The following is a 24,785-nucleotide window of genomic DNA, read 5'->3' as shown; positions in this document are numbered from 1 at the left end:
TATCAGTTAAGTGCGCTCTCATTAGTGTATAGCACACAAGAAGGCTTTTTAGGTCTAAGGAGTGGAGTTGTTTTCTCTGTAGAATTCCAGTGTGTAATTTGCATTTAACTTTGAAAGTGGATTGTGGTTGAGTCTTGACACCTGCTGGGATGAGTATCCATTTCAGGCTACAAAGTGGTCCTCTGAAATAAATATCAGCAAGCTTGTTAAATTTTGTCAGCTGTATCATCACATTAGTGCAGGATATTATGGTAAAGTAGAGTTGAGTTCAATTTTCTGCTTATATGTTTGGACTGAAGCTTTTCCTTCTAGTGTTCACGAAAGGTTTTTATTGCCAGAGAGATTTCAAATTAAGAAAAAATGAAAAACTCTACAAAAAAGGAATTAACTCATTTGATACTCATATACCTAGAAATCATGTAATATATACTGTAATGTAAAATATTTGTAGTTGCTGTCTGAGATTTGGAATATTACAAATATTTTACATTATGTATATGATATGAACGTGTAGGATTTAAAATATTATTATATATCAAAAAAAGTAAATATGTTTTCATTTTGATGTTAACATAAGCCATTTTGGTAAGTAATTTCTATTTTGAACAATAATAGATATTATGTATTAAGCATCTGCTAAGTACCAGGCACTCTTATGGATCTCCTGCTTCATTTATGTTATCCCATTTCATGTTAATTACCCATAGAATTATACTGGGATAGTGAATCATGCCAGCATGTGTTCTTCCCAGAAAAGATGTGTGCATCTTATGAGCATAAAAAGATTGGAAGGCTTCTGTAGAAATTCAAATTGTTTGGATGTCATAATGTGAAGTAAAGGGAGTGGTTAACATAAACCACCAGAAGAAAAAAAAAAGTCTCAAAACTTTCTAGTAACTCATAACCAGAAATGACAACACACATGATTATTAAAAGTATGTGTTTTTTACATACAGATTATAATACTAAGTAAGTCATCAGTTTTATTTTTGATGTTCAAATTAACAGAGAAGGATCACAGAGTTGGAATTCAAAGTGTATCATGTTCATTTTGAACTTTGTTCCATTTTTTCCTTCTCCTCCTAAGATAAAGTTAATATTTACCAACTGTTTCAAGTGTGGGGCTCACAATTAAAGTATAGGTGCAAGAGTCTATATTCTTAGTGCTAATAGTAGTTTGACAGATGCATGTATCAGTTTTAAAACACTGAAACAATTCAGCTTATCATTGGTGGAGTGCTACCAATAATGTGTTGTTAAAAAGCAGCAGATTAAAAAATATTTAAGAAATAATTCCATTACATCTTGTAATGTAAGTTCCAGACTGTAAGTTCCTTGAGCTTGTACAAGATGTGTGTGGTTTTCACTTTTCAGTCCTCATATCTAAAACACAGTGCTGATCTTCATTAACTTTAGAGAGCTAGAGCTCTTCTCTCTAGCAAACAGAAGAGAAGAAATGTTCATGGGATAGGGAACTCCCTTACCCTCTTAGCAAATACCATCAGAATTCCCAGAGTTGGATTTGAATTCCAAACTATCACTTCCTGACCCATACTTTTGACCAAGTGACTTGATCTCTCTTTTCCTTTCCAGAAAATAGGAAAATGTCATCGCAGGTGATAGTGTTAAATATGATAATGAACAGAATATAGGTAATATAAGTGCTGATAAGTGACACCTATATTGTCAATGAAGTTTATATGTTACCTATATAAAAATGGTATCTTCTAGTTCCTTGGTTATTCCTGTCTGATAATTCAAATACAAATATTTGAATTGTTTTTATCATTTTAATTCTAAAAGCAAATATTTTCCCATCAAGCAAGTGTTTATTATTTACCTGGTCCAGGGTTACATAAGGATAAAACATCTCTTGACATGCCTTTAGGATTTTCCCATTTAATCATGGAAGGTTTTCTCTTTGCATTACTAAATTTGATTTGGATAACATCATTACCTTTTTTTCCTAGATTTTAGAACTTTTTAATCATTTGTTTGCACCAATGGCAATTTAATTCAATGAAAAAATTCAAAAAGCATCAAGTCGGGGTCAGGAATTATCTTAGGCTCTAAAGATATACCAACAATGCAGATAAAAATCAAAGCCCCTGGGAAGTTTATTTTCTAAAAGAGGAAGACTAAAGTGATAAGCTTATAAAATGTAGAGTATCCTACTCGGTAATAAGTCATATGTGAGGGACAACAAAACAAGGACTAAAAGCTGGGACGCAGGAGAGGAAGGTCATTTAGGAAAGTATCACATGTTGATCTCTGTGAACTTGAGCAGATGCCTGAAAGACATAAGAGCCAGCCACACTGCTGTTGGGGGAACAGGAAGGTAGAGAGAAGTATGGTTCCAAGGTAGGGCTGATTAGTGCATGATCAAGAAAGAGCTAGAAGATCGACTTGTCTGCAAATGATGGAAAGAACTAATTCAAGGGCAGTGGAGTAGGAGACAGGTCAAAGATGGAGCACAGGGAAGAGAATCTGTGCAGACTTGTTGACAGTATAAGGAGCATGTCGGAAACTTGGAGATTTATGAGTGGATGAGTAATGTGAATTGATTGACTTTTCAATAGATCAGCCTGCAACTTATCATTTGTTGTTTTTGTTGTTTGTTTTTTGGTTTAAGTGCTGATCTACATCCCTGGCCATTTTCAATTTATTTTCCTTTGAGACAGGGTTTCACTAAATTGCCCAGGCTGGCCTCAAACTTGCTATCCTCTTTGCATCAGCCTCTTGAGCTGCTAGGATTACAGGCATGGGTCACAGAGCACAGCTGCAATTCATTTTTTTTCCAAAGGAATACTGACTATTTTAAAATAAAAATATGAGTTCCTCTCTCTTATCTAAAGCCCTTCATAGCTGCTTCTGGACATTAAGCATGGCATAATAAGACTCTTTTTGTTAGATTATCTATTATTGGATTGCTTTCTCAATTATCCCTGTTCTTCCCCTTTTTAAAGAGATAATATTTAATATTTTCATAGTTAACTCTGATCCTGTAGGAAGACTTTCCTAGGCCTCCAATCACAAGCTTCTTCTTTAATTTACCTAAATTGTTTGTAACTTAAGAAATCTGCTTATCACACTCTCATGGAATCTTCTTTCCCTCTCTCTACCTTTCTTGTCAACAATGCATACCCCAAAGGTAGGTAAACTTTCTACTGTCTTCTGTTGTCATTGACATTTCCTGTGTAATCTGCTATAATAGTCTCTTCTCTAATTTTCTTGTCTCATTAAACTCAGTTTCTTAACTGTCTCATATTTATGGATGTCTCATATTTATATATTTCTCTCTCTCTCGCCATTTAAGAGAACAGTCCTAACTCAGTGGCTGATACTGTAGGTGCTGAACAAATCATTTTTGCCCTGTGAGTAAATGAAACTCCAGGAAGATTCCTCAGACTCAGCCTAGTCATTCTCATTCTTGCTCCTTTCTGGCATCCAGGACCTAGCGCTCCTTTGGTTAGCTGATATAGTCTTTCTATTGCAGGGTTCTTGTCAACTCCAACACTGTTGTCTTCTACCCTGAAGACTAAACTCAATCCTTTATAAACTTATGACTCTCCTACTAACTGCAAGTAGGAAAAAGAGATAAAAATCCACAAATATAAAAAGAGATTTAGTAGATGAAGCCAAAACCATTTTGTTCATGAATAGCAAGTTGAGAACAACAGAGAAAAGTTTTGATGCATATCCAAATTAGTTAATTAAACTTATTCTTGAACTTACAGGCTCATTCCTTGCACAAAGGCTTTGCAACAGACTGTGGGATTCAGATCTCTGCCTGTATGACATTACAAATACTGTATGTCATGAACTTTCAGCATTGATCAAGAACAATTTAAATAATTTACATTAAAACTACAAATGCCAAAATTCTTTTCGGTGGAAAGTTGCAAACTTTCTAGCAACCTACAAAATTTTACTATCTCTTGGTCCTGAGTTGTTAGTTTTTGAAACCGTTCCAAGGTATTTTCCAGAAGCGTGATCAGTTTAATGACTAAAGGCAGGGGCACTGCCTCTCTAGTGACTTCTTTCTCACCACACCTTTTGTACATAGGAACCCATCCTTTATGACTTCCTGACTTCTCAGAGGCTAGAGATACAAAAAAATAGATGACATCTGTTTGTCCCAAGTCAATATATATGATCAGAGTTTGGTCATGGGGGAGAAGGTCATTTCTTTAATTGAAATCATTATAACCACATGTAAAAAGTATGTGATAAAAATCAAGAAGGAGTGTTTCAGATGATTAGCGAGTTCATATAAGAGTAAGAGCTGGAATAAGAGCAATATTGATCATTATAGAGGGGCCTTTACAGAATGTGGAGGGTCAGGCACAAATAGCAGAGAGGTCTGTGTGTTCTGTGTGGAGGAGAATCAGCGTTGGGGGAAGACTACCCTCAAGAAAAGAAGCAATGTCTAATTTTCATTAATTAGCATTTTGCTAAGATACTCTTAAGAACTTTCTGTACAACCAGAAAAATGAAAACTTGTGCTCCATTTGTGTGCTATAAATTGAAATGCATGCTGCTGTCATGTATAACAAATTAGAACAAATAAATTAATTAATTAGTTTTAAAAAAAAGCTACTCTAAGAAATAGCTACTGCCGGCCACCCTTTCAGGTTATCTTGCTCATTTGCCAGTTTCTGTCAGTCATCCAATACAGCTAAATGTGTAAATGTAAACTTAGCAAGTTTGGCATATAGATGCCTGGGCTCCATCTAGTGGTAATCACTGTAGGTTTCTCCCATTTAAACAAAAAGTCCTTTTATTCAAGAGTCATAAACAGAATTTGTATCTTCAGCTTCATATTCTAAGTTTCACATCCTAAGAATAATTTATAATGTTAAAACTTGTGTTCACCATTTTACTTCTAAAGAGAATATTTATTTTATATATTCTGTTTTATAAAATTTGACTTAGTTGTTATGATGAATATTCATTTATATAGGTTTTTAGTACATTGGTTTTTTTTTTCTCTCTCTCTTTCGCCATTTAAGAGAACAGAAAAATTGCAGAACCACCAACTTAAAATTTCACAAGCTTAGTTACACCTCAAATGTATAACAAAAATAGCAAAACTTACGAAAACAATAATAAAGCCTGACTCGGTGACGTGTGCCTATAGTCCCAGCTACTTAGGAAACTGAGGTAGGAGGATCATGAATTCAAAGTACGCCTGGGTAACATAGAAAGACCCTGTCCCAGAAAGAAAAAAAGTAAAGAAAAGAAAAACACAATAACAAATAAAACAAATATGAGGCTAGAAAAAAATTGGATGAAAAATCTTAAATGAGTGGATAAAATTGGGATTTGAAATGTTACAAATACCATGTTTTCAATTTAAACATTTTACTATTTCATAACATTTCTTTAAATGTTGTTTTTTCCCCTGTTTCAAATGATTTCTTTTGTTATTTTTTTTAAAAAAAATCTGATGTGTTATTAAAGCAGTATTATTTAAAGCAATGAATATGTGTAATGCTTTACACTTTACTGGAGTAGAGCTTGGATCTGAATTTTGTGAGATATTTAGTTTAAAAAATTAACATAAGCTTTTTATTGTAATTTTTAATCTGAGATGTCATTATACTTTCACTGATTAAATTATTACAGGTAAAATTATATATTAAATTTTACATATTGAATAACTTCTGATATACGCAATTAAGTGTATATATGTGAAAATATAGTAGATAAAATAATTATAATTACTGACTTCATACCTTCCCAATAAAGAAAACATTGTAAATTTAAAATGTGTTTTAATTTGGAAATAAAATTTAAACATCACTGCAAAGGCGCAGCTGGGTATATCCAGTATATATTTCTCAAGGAGTAAAATTAAAATTGGATATAATAAAGTTCTCTTCCTTCAAATTTTACTTATCAATAGGAAATAATTAAAGTGTTTCTAGGCGTGATTTTCAAAGTGTGTTAAAATGTTATTTGATTTTTAAAAAATAAAGTCGTTTTTATTTTGATACAAAATTTGGATTTGATTCAAAGTAGCCTATAAAGAAAAACTTCAGGGGTTAAGGGCTTTAAGTGGAAGAATAACAAACAAACCATGGGTTCATTGGACATATTGGGATCAGAAGTCAGGTACCAAAACAGAAATCATGAAAAGACTTCCAAGACATCCTAATTGTACCAAAGAGCCAATGCCTCTACAGAGAATATGCCATGAAAGATCCTGATAGAATTGTGGGAACAACCCAGGATGGGTACTTAAAGAAGTGGAGTATCAGCAACTCAAGAGAAACTTGAGATTTGGAATTTGTAAGACAAGGAGCAAGTAAAACAAAGAACTGCCTGAAAGCAGCATCTAAAATCCCAGAAACTGAGGCAGTTTTCTGCCTCAATGTACTATGTAATTTCTATCATTGTTTGGGAGAATCAATGGGCAAAGCCCCCTCTGAAGGTCACTTGGAGTTGCTCAGTGGTGGCACTGCCCTGCGGTGATGATCACAATAACAGAAGCAGGTGCCTGTAGTAGTCGTACCCTACTACACGTATATTTATAATTCTATATGCAGTAATCATGCGTACACATGATTATGAATATGAAATATGAAATACAATTTTACAGAAAGCCTTGTCCTGGAAAAATAATAGTGTCTGCTGCAGCCTTGAGTTTTAAGGTTGCTTCACTCTAGGGTAGTAACAAGATTATTCATTTTTAATATACTTCTCTACAGTAAAAATGAGCTCAAAGCAAATCTCCTATTTGACAGATTCCTATGTCTATTTTTATCTTGTTTTTTTTACTCATTAAAATGAGTAAAAAAAAGTCAATGCTCCTAGTACAACACGATGGATTGTTGCCTTGTTATCAACTGCAAAGCTGCTAGAAGTTTGGAAGAAAGCTTTTCTATCACACAGCTTCTTGCTCTGGAAAAAGTCATGCTGAAGAGAGATCCATGAAAGATCAGTGACTCTCCAGGTTATTCTGTGTATGAACATTACAGGAAATCGGTAGTGTTTCAGTGACCCACCTGAATGTTTCTTTGGTTTTCTGTAGCATGAAGTTGGAGATATATGATTCTTAAAAGAAACAAATCAAAAAGAACAAATAGCATTCCAAAACAAATGAAAGATGAGAGCAATTTTGAGTTCATCCCTTCTATCTAGTTGAGAACTGTTTACATTGTGTATGCTGTATTTCCCCTCTTATTTTTTTTCTTATTCTGCCTTAAAAGAAAAGTAATGGAATTTCTCTCATTCTGGTTATTTTCACCCTTCATCTGTTTTCCTCCAATTCCTCCATCTTAAACAATTAAAAAGCAAAACAAAGCAGTAAAAATACAATGTAAAAACAAAAGATCAAACAGTCAGAATTAATTTGCCTGTGACCATTGGAACATTTTCTTAGAGTAAATTGTCTATATCTGTTCAAGTTATTCAACAAATAAAATTATCTCATTCTTAATCTAAATTATGGAAAACAAGATCATTCTGTACTTATACACTTGCTTACTGCCTCTTTATATTGAAAATTGAAAAGAATTCTAATAACTCTAAGTATTGAACTATTATTTAAACATGTTTATTTTAATATTAGTTATGCTAATTCTATCCTTCAATTGCACAAGATGACCTTCATGGTAGTGTGTATATTACCTACTCTTTCTTTATACACAATTTTTTAAAATCAATGTATATATTTAAATTAGGGGTCATCAGTCTTGGTAACTTGTGCTTTTATCTTCTTCACCACTTGCTGTCCCACTCCTTCCTAACTGGCATGCAATACATCTGCCTGTTTCCTGCCAAGTTTATATAAAGTGCTTATGAATGGTATCTGATAATGATGTGTGCTTTCACATCTCACTTGTCTTATTATATATCCCTGCTTAACAAAGAAGTAAAATTCCTCTGGAAACTAGAATCTTTTTTTTTTTTTTTGTCCTAACTTCATTTGGTTATTTTCATTTGCAATTAATTTATATTACAGTAAAAAATATTAAATAGAACCTTGATTTTATACTGCATGTTTTAAGATTTGGGATCTGAGAATTGGCTCTGTTATAAAGGTTAAAGTAGACAAAATAGGCAATTTATTTTTTGATGGAGAACAATAACCTATTTTTGGAATGTTCAGGAGTTCAAGTTATTTTTTAAAAAAAGCCTCAGTCCTCTTATATCTTTCTATTTTCTATTTAAGTTTAAAGATAATTTTTTGCTTGGCAGTTGTCTTCTAAATGTAGAAGTGATAATCTGTCCCTTAGAAATGTTTAGTGTTATGGTTTGGCTATGAGATGTCCCCCAAAAGCTTACATGTGAGAAGATGCAAGAAGGATTGGAGCAGAAATGATTGGGTTATAGTCTTAACCTGAGGAGTGAATTAAACCCCTGATGGATTAACTGAGTGGTAACAGGTGGAGACAGGTGGGGTGTAGCTCGAGCAAGTGGTTTGTTGGGGGGTGTGACTATGAGTATATATTTTGTGTCTGGAGAGTGGAGTTTCTCTGCTTTCTGATGTCATGTGAACTGCGTGCCTCTGCCACATTCTTCCACCATGATGTTCTGCCTCACTTTGAACCCTGAGGAATGGAGCCAGCCTTCTATGGACTAAGACCTCTAAAACGGTAAGCCCTCAAATAAGTTTTTCTTCCTCTGCAGTTCTTCTCCTTTAGTCACAGCAGCGAAATGCTCACTAAAATATTTATATATTGCACTGATAAAAACTGTAAATTGTCTTATCCACAGAGGTTAAGTGTGGAGATGGGAATCTTTCTCTATATCTTGTTTGCATTATGTCCCTTGTCCCCTTAAAAAACATCCTCAACAACTTCTTTCTTGTGGACGTGCCTATTATTGCTTGAAGTGATGTCTTCAGAAACATTTTCACCCATAGATTCTTGATATTGTTAGTATAAAAAAAATCCATCTTGGAAACCTGTGTTACTAGATGGGTTTTGAATTAGGTATACTTTAGAGTGTTAAAAAAAGTAAATCGTATTGTGAAATATGCTTATGGGGTCTGTGTCAGTCCCTTTTGTAGAGAAATCAACATTTTGTTGTCTAAAATTGTATGAATATTACCCTTGAATTATCTAAATGAGAATATAAGTAGGATTCTGTAAATTCTATTTAGATAATATGGCCAACTCAAATATGGAAACAAAGCAAAAAATAGTTAGAATTCAGAACTTTTGGGTTTCATAATTGTAGAAAAATAGTTATAAATTTGTATCACATACTCAAGAGTTTTGCCATCTTTCTCCATCTATTGCTAGGACAGAACAGGTAGGTAGATATGATGTGAGAGACTATTTTTAGCTAAAATCTTTATACAAGTTATTTAACAGCTGAAGTTTGCTTATTAAAAGGCCCAGCTACATAACCCATATGTAACATATACTTGACAAGTTAGTTAAATGCAGTTGTTCCCATTTGATGCCCTTGATTAAAAAGGGAAAGACTTTTTTTTTCTTTTATAAGTTAGGTTTTATCAAGCTTATTTACATATCCATACACTTAATAGGAATATTTTGTGACATTATCATCTCATTTAATGATTGTTGTTGGTTTGCTTCTCATCACAGACAAAATAAATGAGAATGTTCAGCTACTCTGAAATCTAACAATTCGGAAAACCAACTGTAAATTTGTATTTAATGCTCTTTTTCTTCTTTCCCAACTATGAAGATGGAGTGTGAACCTTTTAATGCATGAATGAAGAATGATTGAGAAATTTATTTTTTCACTTTTTGTAAACTTAGCCATAATCTATTTAGAATATTTAGAAGAAAATATCTAAGCAGTTACCAAATTGACATGAGAATACTTGGGAAAGAATCCAGAATTTTCATGATGTATGGTGACTATGGTAGGGCTTCTCTCTGTCTACTTTAAAGGCTTTGCTTTTAGTTTTCTGTAGTTACTGAAATACATTTAGTTTTAAATTTCTCTTATCTTGTTTAAGATTTTTTAACTTTTTGAAAAATGTAAATTAATGTTTTTCAGCAATTTGAAAAATATTTGTTTATTCTCTTCAAATATGTCTGCCTCATCCTCTGTTCTCTCCTTCTGAAATTCTAATTAGACATTTTAAACACTTTGTTTATATATCCTTTCACAATCCCTTCTATTCTGTCTTCCTATCTCTGCTCCACCTGCTATAGGTTTCATTCTGGATTATTTATTTATATCTATATTCTGCTTCATTTATTCTTAATTCTATGTCTATTTTTTGCTAAATAACTAAATATTTAATACTAATTATTTTATTTTTCAGTTCTATAATTTCTATGTAATCCTTTTCTAAATCTTTTCTGTAACTTTATATTCTACTTCCAAGGTTAAAGTTTGGCATCTATCTCATTAATAATATATAAGTAAGTATAACATGTGTGTGTGTGTATGTGTGTGTGTGTGTGTGTGTCTAGTCTTTGTATATATCTTGTATAATTATATATAAAATACGTGTCATTAGTTCTAATTTTCTTTTATTTTAGTTTTGAGTTAGAAGTACCTATTAGTTTATTTTATTGTCTATCACTGCTCTTGCTGCTTACTCATGGCATTTTTTCTTTTGGCTACTGAACATCCTTGTGTGATGAACATTATATTTAAAGGTTCATTTAGAAATAAGTTTAGTCCTAAGAAAAAAAATGTCATTTTTCCACCAAAAATTATTTTAAATTTGCATGACCATCATCTCTGACAAGTCATGTTAGTTCAACCTTATAATATGGGTTTTTATATGTATATAACTAAAGACTAGGGTTTGGAGCACTTCTGGGGTATATCCCTTTGGAGTCCAAGTCTAAGTTCAGTATTGCCCCAACAGGGTCACTGCTTTAGAAGACCCCAGACTGCTTTTGCTCCTCTAGCCTCTTTCAGCTAATAAGTTCCATGAGGGTAAAGTAGTCCTGGATGTTGAACTCATCTCTCTGGATTTCTGTTCTCTTTCATTTCTTGCTCTGGTAATTCCACCTTAGCATTCAGTGATGTCCCATAAACCTAACTTAAAATTATTCTCCCTCCTCTGTAGCTTTGGTGGGGTTTAGGGCGTTCCAGGTTTAAGATTATTCCTGCTGGGAATAGGGCGTATCCTGGAACGCCCTAAACCCGATTATCCTAAACCGGGAACACCCTAATCCACCCTGGTCCTTGAGCAAGGTCACCTACATTCAATGTCACTGCAACATGGGGTACGCTGGCAAGGAAATTGTCATACCTACTTGGCTAATGGCTCCCAGCAGTGGGGCAGTTAGTTACCAAGTTTGCTATTACACAAAAGGCAGTCATATGGTAAGGCAACAACAGTCACCTTTGTGGAGGAGAGAAGTGGATGAGAGAAAGCTGGAAGAGTGCAGGTGTAGTAGTGGAAAGAGGGGATGAAGAAAAAGACCCAGTGAAGGACTTTTACAATAATCTGAGAAATAGGAAGGAATCATGGAAGGCAAAAGGAGAGTTTCAGATGTCAATGGTCAATGATTAACACTGTAAGAACAATCAAATAATATAAATCCTCAGAAAAATGTAATCACATTTATATCTAGGAATGCTTTAGGGAGCTCAATGTGAGCAGCTTAATAAACCTGATTTCAGGGTTTTCAAAAGCATTAGTTAGATAAAAACTACATTTGGCAACTTCTTCAAGAAGTTGTATAAGAGCAAGAAAAAGTTCTGGGTCAATGCTGAATGTAATTCTAGCACACACATTTAAATACAGATTAATTAAATAATAGCATGATTAAACTGTAATAAAATTTCTTCATAAATAGACCCCACATATAATGCTTATCAGAACCTTTTGAGAGGGTTAAAGGAATGAGAGTATTAGATAATCTGTATTTTAATATATTTCATAATATGTAATTTCTGTGAACACGTGAAACATCTATAGACACTGGCTTGGGAATTCATCTGAGTCGAGCATATCAGCTTGTTTGAACATGTAGACTCAGATTTAAATCAGTAAAATGTTCTATTTTTAAACTGATCCATTTTAAATTAATATCATTTTGAGTGACAGCCCTCCATCTAAGATCCTATCCTTTTTGGCAGAAATTTGAAACTGATGAACTTTTAATAGGACAGAATTCATAGAAGTAATAATTGTAAAGTTTCATGACTTTTTTACTGTGTACATGAAAAGAATGGAAACATTTCTAAATCCCATCTAGAGAAAATTATTTAATGTTGTTTTCTATTAAATGCTATTGTCTTATTGGATGGCAAATTCTCCTCTATTGTGTGCTATACCAGATACTTGTTTCAAATCACTTTTTTACTATTAGTAGCTATAATAATAATGTGTTCATGTTAACTCCAATCAAGTTCTTAAGGAAATTTAACAGGTGTTTAAAATGATAAGTAATTTTAGACCAACCAATAGGTAAGGAAACATCTCTAATTTCAAGGTGATATTATATCCAATAACGTGAGTGGAATTTGACCCTCTTTGCCTATCCCCACTCCTGATTTAATAAAGAAAGCTGGATTCCTCTATCATGATTTATTCTAGTCTGTACTTATTTTTATGTCCCAAGACTAAATATAAGCATCTGGTTTCATCTAGACATCTGTCAATGGTCAGGTTACAGTTAAATAAGTGTTTACAGTGTCTTGGGATTATGGAACTGACCTTTTCTGGGCCATGAATTCATACCTTATATAGGTTAGATAGAATAATATTTACAGTTCCCATCAGAAAAAATTTAAAGGATGAAGATTCAAGTTATTATTGATCAAGTTAATATTGAAGATGTTGAAATAGTGCCCTGTTTTGTGTGAAATAACAACAGAATTTAATAAGTTGAAAGTCAAAGTTTCTACTTTTATGGTGGAAGTCCTAAAGATTCACTTGAATGATAAGAGGGGAAAACAGTTGTAAACTTACTCTTTTTAAAAGGTTTCTACTTTAATAACAATGACATGTGTGGATCTGACTGATGCATTTCCATTTGTTTATGTTCATCCTATCATTCATAGAGAGCAAAAACCTGAATATTGTTTAACAAAGACAATTTGAGTTTTTTTGCTATAAAATTGAACTGCCATTGGCAGACAGTGAATTATACTGTCTATAAACTACTGAAAATCATTAATTTAAATGTATTTCACTTAATAGTCAATAAATTTACAAATACATTTTTCTTCTATACTAAAACCCATAACTGTTTTATCTTGGATATTTTTGCTTGAAATTACATTGTTTATAGTTAGGCTAATATACATAGTAGCTTTTTAATTCTATTAAAGACTTTTGCATGTCTTAAAGCAAAAAAAAAAATGCCCACTTTATGGAGATTCTCTTGACTTAATTATCTAATGGACTTTTATTGTTAGCAAATTTCTTGGAAAAGGTATCCTCATGAGAACAGTCTTCAGATCTCACTTTAGGTCACATGAGAATGGGTCTTGAGGCTGAAACACTTTGTTACCTATTCTGACCTATTCCAACCTTATCCATAAACCTAAAAGTAGGAATATCCTCCTTTCAGACTCAGTAAGTACTCATTTGTTCCCAGTCAATGGCCATCAGGTGTGCCCCCAGGTTTCAGTTTTTCATACTTCCCAGGCAGAGGATCAATTCCTGTAGTCAGAGGTTCCATGTAAGACAATTCTCCTTCAGTAGCTGAAACATTATGAGGTGAGAGAGTCCGGAGGAGGGGAGGAAGGAGGTCTGCTATTAATGAGAGACCCATGTACACCACTGGAGCTGATATTGCTCCTCTTGATCTTGCTTTTCTCTGTAAAAGCATTTTTCCATTCACTGCATACCTATGTTGTGTTTATGTTGGAGACTCTAATACCAAGATGTAATGATCAGAAGTAGTTAGACTTATATTCTTGGTGGCTGCTGTTGTAATGATCTGCATTATCATCCATGAAGTTAAGGTCCTCCTCTGGGACTGGTAACTGCTGCATGGTGTTCTGCCTGGTATAATTGTTCCTCAGGCTACCTCTGAAAAGTAAGCTTCTTGGAACATCATTCAGAAATTATTCTTGTATATACTTGAAATTTCAGATATCAGAGATCTTGTGATCTTGACGTTTTCTGATCTGCTTAAGAATTGTGAAGTTAACCATAGTTAAGAAAATTATGAAGAACTGTGTGATGAACAGTTTTACTCCATGAATATAGTTGAGGGTTTTGTTGAGTAGTTTTCCTTATGAAGGAGAATTTTCTTCTGATTTCAATAAAGTGAACTATGAAACTGGAGTAAAATATTCATATCATGTATATCTGCATTTGTTAAATTTTAGAGCTAGACATTATTTTTCCTTTTGCAATGGTTGCTAACAATCTGTTAAATATGTGGCATATATTTATCCATGTTTTGCTTTTCTTTTGATTTATATTTAAATTTTACTTAAAAGATTTGCTGTATTTTTTCATTTGCTACCATAACAACTTAGTGACTTACAAGAGTACAAATTTATTATTGTATACCTATGTATGTCAGATGTTTATTTGTCTCAACTGGTTTCTCTGCTCTAGGTTTCACAAGGGCAAAATCAAAAGTTCACTCCATTCAGACATTCAGGTTGTTGGCAGAACCTTATTCCCATTTCCTTGCTTTCTGTTAACCAGGGGGCTGCAACTATCTCCTTAATGCTCCCTCTAGGCCTTACCCTGTGTCCACTGCATGTTGGAGCCAGCAATGGCATTCAGGTTCTTCTCATTCTGAAAATCTCTGATTTTTTTTCCTTCTTCCACATCTTTTTTCTCTTCTGCCTCTAATCATAGGAAGTTCATTGCTTTTAAGGTCTCACTTGATTAGATTGGGTCTACTTGAATAATTCAAGCTGATCTTCTATTTTAAGGTTTATGGCAGTAGTTATATATATATCTGCAACATGTCTCCTGCTATGTAAATTAATGTACTTACAGCTTCTGGGGAGCAGAACATGGACATCATTAGGGGGGACATTATCCAAACCATGTCATTATTATGTTGTAAATTTTTGTATTTTGTGTTTTAGCTTGTCATAAATTAAATTTTCGGAATAAGCCAAGAAAACTTTCATCAGTCTATGATCTAATGAACTAAGAACCTCAGGTAATTTTAGATGCAACAGAATCTGGTTAAAAGTCTGAAAGTTAGATCTATAAAATTGACATACTTTAAGCACACACACGCATACCACAATTGAGTGTTATTTTTGCTTTTCCTACGTTACTGAACAGAGAATGTGCATAATTATGAATATTATATTACTATGATGTCATTATCTCCTAGCTCTCTCTTGTTGAGTTCACAAAACAGTTCCTTTACTAAATCAAATTTAGTGTTTGACAAGAATAAATTCCTTGACTCTCCAAAATACAGACACATCTGCTAATAAAAATTGCCCAGCCCTTTTCAGGAAACCCTGCTGTTAAGACATGGGCTTTCCAAAGCAATGAAAGTAAGATTGAATGTCATCCTGAGTACTTACTAGATTTAGGATCTTCCTCTACTCTAACTTCACTGTCATATTTCCTCATTTGCAAATGACTTTAGTTGTACCTACCTAGTAGGATGGTGGATAGTGATTGTAAAATGTTTACCCCTCTGTTTAGAATATAGTTTAACAGAAAGTCACTGAGGGAGGGTATTATTTTTATGAAGAAGACTATTATTACGGGGGTTAGTGAAGAAAGTAAGCTTGTTGCTATGGAAGAAGGCAAATCAAGGAAGAGTTTTCTCTGCATTTAAAACTGGCGTGGGGCTGGGATTGTGGCTCAGCGGTAGAAAGCTTGCCTAGCACATGCGAGGCCCTGGGTTCGATCCTCAGCACCACATAAAAATAAATAAACAAAATAAAGGTATTGTGTACAACTAAAAAATAAATAAATATTTTTTTTTAAAAAGTGGCTTTTATTTTCAATCCCACAAAGCATTGAGCACAGTTATGTTTACACAGTAATGTTCACATAGATATGTTCGTGTAGTTCAATGCCTTTCTCTGTATTCTCTCTCCATCTCTGACCTGCTATCAGATCTTTTTATTATTATTCTTATGAAGTTCATTCTTCAAAATTTCCTTCAGTAAGAGTCAGCTGGCAGTGAATTTTCAAGTTTTTTATGTCTTAAAATAGGTTTATTTCACAACTTTATTCTTGAAACATCTCCACCACAATCTACCCCTGAACATGCTGGGTATAGAATTCTGCTTTGGCAGCCCTTTTTTCCAGCATACTAAATGTATATTTAATTATCTTACAACTTCCTTTACTGCTGTTGAGAGGTCAGCTTTCATCCCAACTGTCAGTTACTTGAAGAAAGCCTGCCTTTTATCCTCCTTCCAGCTTAGCAATTTGAAGTATTGTCTCTTTGTCTGTTAATATTTTATTTATTATGATTCTCTTTTTATTTAGTATGCTCATGTTTATCTGACTTGAAGACAGAAAATTGTGTTTTAGCCCTTTTTCTATTTAATTATTGCCTCTACCCAATTCTTCCTTTCTTTCCTTTTGAATCTCTGATTAAATATGTTAGACCCTCACACTCTCTTTCATGATTTTCAAGTTGGTTTCCTCTCTCCTTCTTTTTTTTTTTCCTTCCCATTGCTGCATTTGGATAATTTCTTTTACAGCCACAAATTCTTTTTTCATGTGTGCCTAGTCTGATGTTAAAACGATGCAAGTAGTTTACAAATTTTTTTGTTATAAATTTTTTATTCCTAGAAGTTCTCTTTAAAATATATTACTTCCTGGTTTCTTAGTCTCAGAAATACTTATTTTTTTATGAATTAATTAATTTACTTTGGTACCAGGGGTGTTTAACTACTGAGCCACTTTCTGTTTTTTTTGTTTTTGTTTTGAGATATGATCTCACTAAATTGCTGAGGCTGGCTTTGAACTTGTGGTCCTCTTACCTCCGCCTCCTGAGTTACTAGGATTCCAGGTGTGTATCCCTGTGCCTGGCTCTCTGAAATACTTTAAATTTATCATTTCTTTGAACATGGTAGAGTTTTATTAGAATGTGTAGTAATTTCAACAAAGAAGTTTCTACTTTCTACTACTTGGGTATGTGCTCAGATGTTTTGTTTTCTTGTAAATTTGATTATTTTTTATTCTGGTTGTCACTAATTTTAAGAGATTATTTATAATGATTCATTAAGGCTTAGGAAAAGGGCATCTTCCTTCAAAGATTATTTGTGTTTTCTGTGGTAAGGTAACTTGGGGTTCTAATGGAACAGATGCTTGATCTACCTAAATGATGTGAACTTAGTGGCTTGTGATTGCTACTATTTTTTGACATTTATTTTCCATCTCTGTTCAAGGTCTAAGGAACTTTCTCTGTAGTAGCCTGGGTTTAAAAATTAAAAAATGGGGTGGGGCATTTGATATTCCAGATTAAAGTGGGGAGGATTTTGTTTAGTTCCCAGCTTTGTGTGTCTCCCGGATTTTCATGTATGTCCTGCTTCACCCAGGTGAGTATGTATATAAACAAGTCCCATTTGGTAGAGCACAGATAGATACCCTTGGTCCCAAAGTAGCTTCTGCACTCTCTGACTTACAATTGCTCTTGAATTTTTGGTTCTGTAATTCAGTTGCTAACTTTTCAAAACTTTCAATAGAAAATTTAAAAATTCTAGCATTTTTGGTTTTGTTTTGATTAGCAGAGTTGTTCTACTCCGTGTGGTAGACAGAATAAAAAATGTCTTTCTTGAAATTCTCTGATCCTGTGATTATATGACAAGGAACAGTTAAGGTGGCATATGGAGTTATGGATGGTAATTGGTTGAAACTGAGATCTGTAGAACAGTGGGGATTGTCTGTGTAGGCCCAATGTAATCACGGGTGTTTTTATAAGTTAAAGGTGGCAGTAGAGTCAGTGTGAAGGGATGTGAGAAGGACCCAACTGGCTGTTGCTACTTTGAAGATGGAAGAAGGCCATGAGCCAAAGAATGCAGGCATCCTGGAGAAGCTGGAAAAAGCAGGGAAATAGATTCTCCCTTAGAGACACCAGAAGGGAACACAGCCTTGCCAACATTGTGAATTTGGAAGAGGGACACCCACTTCACACTACTCACCTCCAGAATCAGAAAATAATAATTTGTGCTGTTTTAAGTCATTAAATTTGTGATAACATACAATAGCAGCAATAGGACAACAATATATCTAATTTACTAGAAGCTGATCCTGCATATATTGTAAAGAGTGTAGTTAAATACTAAAATAAGATGATAATAGCAGCACTATTCCATCTTTCTGGTTATTTTAAGTGCATTATTATTTAAAACATTACACTATCACATATTATGGTGTGATAACAAATAGAATAAGGGAATTGCTTGTTTGATCCAATTTTTTAACAAATTGTTTTTTCTTTTCTTTTTTTCTTTTTCTTTTTTTTTTTTTTTGTAATAGTGATTGATGCACCCTACTTTAAATACTGATTTATTTGAAGCCAAAAGAAGAAAAATTTCCAAATGGTAACCAAATATACTCATCTCTGGCAAAGTGATAGAAATTGAAATTTTTGCTGGGCCCCACACTAAAAAGTTATAGCTAAGAAGGGAATAGAGAATTTTGCTAAAAATATTATCTTGACATTTTTTAACAAATAACAATCTAAATAATCACAGCTTTGATCATTCACTACATGTGAGTTCTTGAGAGAGATTTTACATTTGTTTAAATCACATTACTGAATCAAATTATTCTTTAAATTAAAACCAAACTTGATCTATTTAAAGTGTGCCAAGTTACTAAGCCTGACTGCTATGTGTTTGCTCATAGCAGCTGCTAATCCTAAAAGGACTGGCACAGAGCATGTGAGGAGCCTGGGAATGGGATTCTATGACACATTATGATGAGCAGAAATTTCCTCCAGACAGCATATGATACATTGTTTTCATTGGAAAATTAAATGAAGCTCAAAAAATATAGATGCATATTTTGTTAGGGATGTATATGTGTATAGTGTCAGTAAAGATGGCATTGGGAGAATTAGATTTTAATTCCACTGATCCTGGAATCGGCAGATGTTCCAATAAGTAATAAGGTTTATTAAATAAACAATGTTAATTAAATAGCATGCTGCTTAGTAATTGAACAACCTTAGACAAGACAGTTAACTCTTCTTGGCTTTACTTGTATTATCTCTAAAATAATCAGGAATAAATGGAATAATAACTAAAGTTCTTCCCTAATATTCTACATTAAATAATGTGTATCCACCCACACATACACACACTTATGAACACATGATATTGTAGGTAATACAGTAATTAGAACCCTTTCCTAACATTCTGAATATTTTTTTAAATAAAAGTTAATGACAAAACTATCTTAAGTGCATTGCTACATGAGATCTTTTGTGGAGGGGGAGATGGAGAAAGGTATATTTCCTTGTGGTTAGGGCAATGGACTTCAATGTCGGCTTAGGTTCTTTCCATCCTGAGCGTTTGTTTATGGCTCTTTTGATATAGTTGGAGATCATACTACTGTAGAGAGCTGTTACAAAGTATAAAGTATTTCCCTCTGGTGATCTTCTTTTATTGGTACCTATTCAAAAATTTGAAGATGTCCTCCTATGGAAAAAATGTTGGCACTCCTCTTGCCTGTCTGTGAAACTGCTCAGTGAGGATAATGATGGTTCTTCTTAATGTGTGCCTGCAGTTGCAATTAAGAGGTTCCACCAAAGGATTTTTAGTAGGACTTGACTTTATATAATAGGCCATATCCCTTTTATACTGAACTTTTCTGGTTCTAAAAAACTATTGCTTAATGTGGCTTTTCAAAGAGTACTTTTAGCCTAATACCTGAATACCTGGGATAATAGGATAAGTGTAATGCTATGAATATTAATAGTACTATTAATTTTATTCCACTTTTATATTGTAAATGGGAGCCAAATTAATTTCTTGGATCAAGTTGGTGATTTTGAAGTCAAACTTAAATTGCATTGAAGGTCAGATTTACCATATACTGACAGTATGTGTTTGGATAAATTATGTGATCATTATGAAACTTTGTTTCCTTATTCATAAAATATAGAAAATATTTTGTTTCCTAAAGTTATGTGAAGACTGTTGTAGGGTATAAAACATATTATCTTTCTTTTTATATTCTCATTTTACATGTTATAATAATATCAACAGATATAAGAAAATCAAAGCACTTGATGTGAGTATTAATGTGATTTTATTTGTTTTAACATTTTGACCTATTCAGGAAACTTTGAAAAGAAAATTAAAGCTTAAACCTATACTTGAGAAGTATATACGAAATTGAGATAAGCCAATATGTTTTCAGTACTATATATAGTGAAAACCATCATGATGTAGGTAGATATTAAGCAAATGTACTGGATATAGAAGGGAAGTTCAATTTTGGGAATTCAAAAAAGTCTTTTCAAATGAGGTGAACTTGATCTAAAGCTTAACAAAGAAGAATGAGAATAAAATAAGCAGAGGAAGAGGATTTAGACAAGTATTTAAATGGGAAAGATAAGCATGCAAAGTTGTGCTGAGTTCTCTGTATGAAAAAGAACTATCAGTAGTTTGGAATGGTGGAGCTTGCATGAGGAGTGGGAGGAGTCTGATATTTAGGGACTGTACACACAGGATAAGACGAATTTATTCTGAAATTGTGAGGAGAATTGAACTTTTTTTTTTAATAGAGAAGGGATATAATAGATTTATTTTCAATCATTTTCCTGGTGGCCTATGGTGATGGATGAAGAGCTGAAAGGGAAAAGTGAGGAAAAGTAGAAGCAAGAATAGAGGTATATATTTTGTGGGGGGAAGTTCTACGTACTTAGAAATCAAGAATAAAATTGAATTATATGAAAGCATTAGAAATAAATAGGATTGACAAGAGAGACACATAAGAGAGAAACTGTATTTGTTTACTCATTGGTCAAAGGTGGGAGTGAAGGATAGAAGAGTCTGTCTTGGTCTCTTATTTAATTTTTTGATTGAACAGCTCATACTCTTACTGAAATAGAGATCTGGGAAAAGCAAAGATTTGAAGGGAGAGAAATTAAATTTATTTATTTGCACATTTATACTGAGGTACTTGTGAAATTGAATCTCAATTGCAGGTTCAAAGCTTAGAAAAATAGATCAGACCTGAAGGTGTAGATTTGAACATGAATCTGAGTATGGTGATTGAAACCACATGCATTAAAGTGATCATCTTGGAAAATTTTAATTGTCCCTCACTTTGGTGTAACTATATTGTTGGTAATTATCAAGTTTTCTCCCTATAACATCATCAGAGAGCAAATCTAGTATACTTCATTGATTTTTTTTTCAGTGCATCAACACTAGAATAAGTTGATTAAAGAGTCATACTATTTTAGATTTTGGATTGAGTTGTCCTTCTAAATTAAACAGTTCTATATCTACCAATGGCATTGTCGCTTTTATATTATGTTGAGCTATAATTTGAAGTAAAGGTGTATGCCTGTTTTAACATTTTACTATGTGATAAAATTGGTAATTCAAGATTTCTTTCAAATAAATGGGTTTGGCTTGAAGGCAAGACTTGTCAAACAAGAATTCCCATATTTTAAAGGCCCAAAGCAGTTTGTTTTAATGGAAATAAATTATATCTTTGTCTCTCACAAGTCTATTAAGAGTTAGGTGACTAGACTAGACAATAAAATAGTATAGTATGTAAGTCTCAACATCATTAGTGTTAGATTTGTCTTACTAATGATAGAATTGTATAATTATAAAATATTGTATCATAACTTTTGGAATCACCTCATCATTTTACATTTGAATAATATTTAATGTAGACAACTTTTTAATATTAAACATCCCCAAATCCAATGTGCTTTAATTCTTCTTGATTATAACTTATAGATTTTTAATGGTATACTACTTTTTACAAAGGAGTTCATTGACTTTGTTTTTATTATAACTTATTTTAATAATTTATGTGCTAGATGTATAAATTCTGTTTCAATAGCCCTTTTCAATGAGGTATACTTGGTATAATGAAGTAGAAATCTTAGTTCAGGGGCATATCATTGAGCTTATAAGAATTAGTACAATCTAAAATAGTAGGTGAAAATTTAAATTGTGCTAATTCTAAACATTAAAATCTAACTGTGTAAAGCATTAACAGCCCTTACTAGTGTCATAAATCATATTAACTTTTTATCAAGGCAACAAAAATTGCTATATTTTGCAGTACTTTTTTTCCCCACAGTTTAGTCTGTTAGAAGTTAATTTGGGCTTTAGGCCAAGTTGAACTTTGGAGAATTTTTAAGTTTGAAGGACTGTCTCACAGTTGGAAAGCACCCTAAAGTGGATTGATTGTAGAAGAATATGTTTTCTATTATCTAGCTCTCTCCCAAACTATTTCTTGTAGCTTGAAAATAATAAAGATTTTGTAAGCCCCAAGTGGTCTTTTTTGATCCATGAATGAAGTTACCCTGGATTCATATAACAAAAATCTGACTTCCTTTCAGCCATTGAAATTCAAAACCCTTCTATTTATTAGGATGGAATAAGGAAATTCCTCTAAAAAAATGTCAAAACTTTATATTAAATGAAGTCAATGTGAGTATATGTGGAAAGATTCCATTTTATTTAGGATGAATACAATAAGATGTGAAAGGAAATATAAGGAGGAAAATGGAAGCTGGCTAATTAAAACAGAATATTAGAGAATGCATTCAGATAGCCTTTAAATTGACCTTTTATTTTCTTTGATGGAATCATACTTTTTTCTTTTACTAATCACAATAGAATAAATATCTTTAAATGCTTAGAACTTACAAAATTCTAGAAAAGATCCTTGATTTTTTTAATTGCTTCAATTTCTTTTTATTTCCCAGAATTCAAAAATGAAAAACTGTGTTTGAAAATACAACTTGTTTCTCTAGCCCAGTGACATATCCGTAATGCTGTTTACCCATGATACACTGAATATCATTAGTACATTTCTATGAAAGAAACCAAGTGTTTCTTTCATAGAATCCTCTCTCTGACTTCTCTAGAACTATACTGCCATCATTTACACTGACACAGCAGAAAAATTGAACTGCTATGGGATGCGAGTAAATTTGCAACATGAGGACAGTAGAGTCTGGATCTTCATTCCAAATTCTAGGCCACGTGTACCAACTCATATATAGGAATTGACTTTGGAAGTAAGTTCCCTCATAGTAAAATTGTGAAATATTATGATTTATTTAATATAACCATCTGACACAAAGGAAACAACTACAAAATCACAATGTGTAAGAACTGGCACAGTCACTGGCTTTGCCAGGTGAAAAGGAATTGATGCAGCATGGTGAACTTGGATCATGCATGTGTCACCAGTGAACCCAGAGAACTCTTTATTCCAATAATATGCCTATTTTCATTTTCCTGTGTCAAGAAGAAAAGGGGATATGGAAGAATATAAAAAATCTGCAGATAATCTTTTTTTTTTTTTTTTTTTTTTTTTTTTTGAGAGAGAGAGAGAGAGAGAGAGAGAGAGAGAGAGAGAATGAGAGAGAGAGAGAGAGAATTTTAATATTTATTTTTCAGTTTTTGGCGGACACAACATCATTGTTTGTATGTGGTGCTGAGGATCGAACCCCGGGCCGCACGCATGCCAAGCGAGCGCGCTACATCCGCAGCCCTGCAGATAATCTTTAAATGATATTTTAGACAATACTTTTTACTTCCTGTCCTATCAGGTTTTTTAAATGAGATTTTCAAAAAAGGGTTGCTTTGTCCTTGTCCCTGCCTGCCCTCTCATGGAGAACAGCAGGACAATAAAAAGAAAGTAAAGGAGAAAGACACGTGGCAGAAATGTCATGGAGAGATGATGAATAAGTACTGAAGACAGGTATCACCACAAGTAATTGGGTGATTGCTTTTAGTGAGAATTTTATTTGTATTTTTCAAAATAAAGCCCTATTCTTAATATTAAATTAATTTTAGCTACCATATATCAACTGGCTCACTGTGCTTTAATATTGCAAGAGAGAATCCCAGAGGAAAGGGAAAACAAGAAAAAAATTGTTAGGCACTCTACTTTCCAAGGCTTAACTAAATCATTGTCTAGTGCTGACTTCCTTCTTAAAATGATTTTTGTAACTGAAAGAGTAACAGTGCCTCATTTTCATGAGAATATTTGGGCAATTGGGTAAGGGAAGACCTATTCCCAGTCCTGTTTAAATATCTTCATTAATAGTTTTATATTTGCTCATTCAGGCAGTATTCTAAAAAATAAAAATAAAAAATTCTGTTTCTTGATTTCATTGGACTATTAAAAAACCATGACTTCTAAAGGTTCAATCAGGGACATTTGCAGTAAACAAACAGAACCCTTGACTCATAACCAATAACTGAATAAATAATAATTTTATTATAAAATAACAGGAAAGCTCAAATCCTTCAATTCTAAAGCCTCCCCTCTATTTCCATAATAAACCAGAGGCTACAGAGCATTTTACATCACCATCTTTTAACAATAATAACATTTAAATATCAAGCATTTTTAGGTTTTCTTATGCCAATAGATTTTAGAGTATACCCAAATTTCTGACTTTGGCCATGAACTTCAGCCCAACTCTTCCCTTCCACAGCTGTTCACTGGATGCATTCTTACTTAAATAATGGGGCTCTGTGGAGAAGACTCAAGGGACTTGCATGGACAGAGTGAGCTGAAAAAGAGAAAGGGATGAAAGAAACTTTAAAAGATGAAACAAATGTTTAGAGTTTATGTAGGTCAAGACATTTGAAGTTTGCTTTCATTTATATTGTAATGTGGGGATTTTCTGTTCTTTGAGAAGAAAGCCTATTTATTTTATAGAATAAAAAGTTCTAAGGATCCTGTCAAACATTAGATGAGCATATTGACT

General features: G+C 33.2%; 1 protein-coding gene across 5 annotated transcripts in view; it reads left to right on the top strand.

Moving 5' to 3' along the window:
• Agmo (alkylglycerol monooxygenase) overlaps nt 1-24,785 on the top strand; it is a 336,057-nt gene that overhangs the window by 228,411 nt on the left and 82,861 nt on the right. For 3 of the 5 annotated variants that reach the window (XM_048799643.1, XM_048799647.1, XM_048799641.1), the window contains one exon: nt 22,926-23,078. The exons of the other annotated variants lie outside the window; for them this stretch is intronic. In XM_048799643.1, coding sequence (XP_048655600.1) covers nt 22,926-23,063 — 138 coding nt within the window. In that variant the 3' untranslated portion in view covers nt 23,064-23,078. The remainder of the gene's footprint in view (nt 1-22,925; nt 23,079-24,785) is intronic. 5 annotated transcript variants of the gene reach the window in all.

The sequence above is a fragment of the Marmota marmota genome, unplaced genomic scaffold (genome assembly GCF_001458135.2).
Source record: "Marmota marmota marmota unplaced genomic scaffold, marMar, whole genome shotgun sequence".
NCBI lineage: Eukaryota > Metazoa > Chordata > Mammalia > Rodentia > Sciuridae > Marmota > Marmota marmota.
This window is presented reverse-complemented; position numbering and strand designations above follow the sequence as displayed.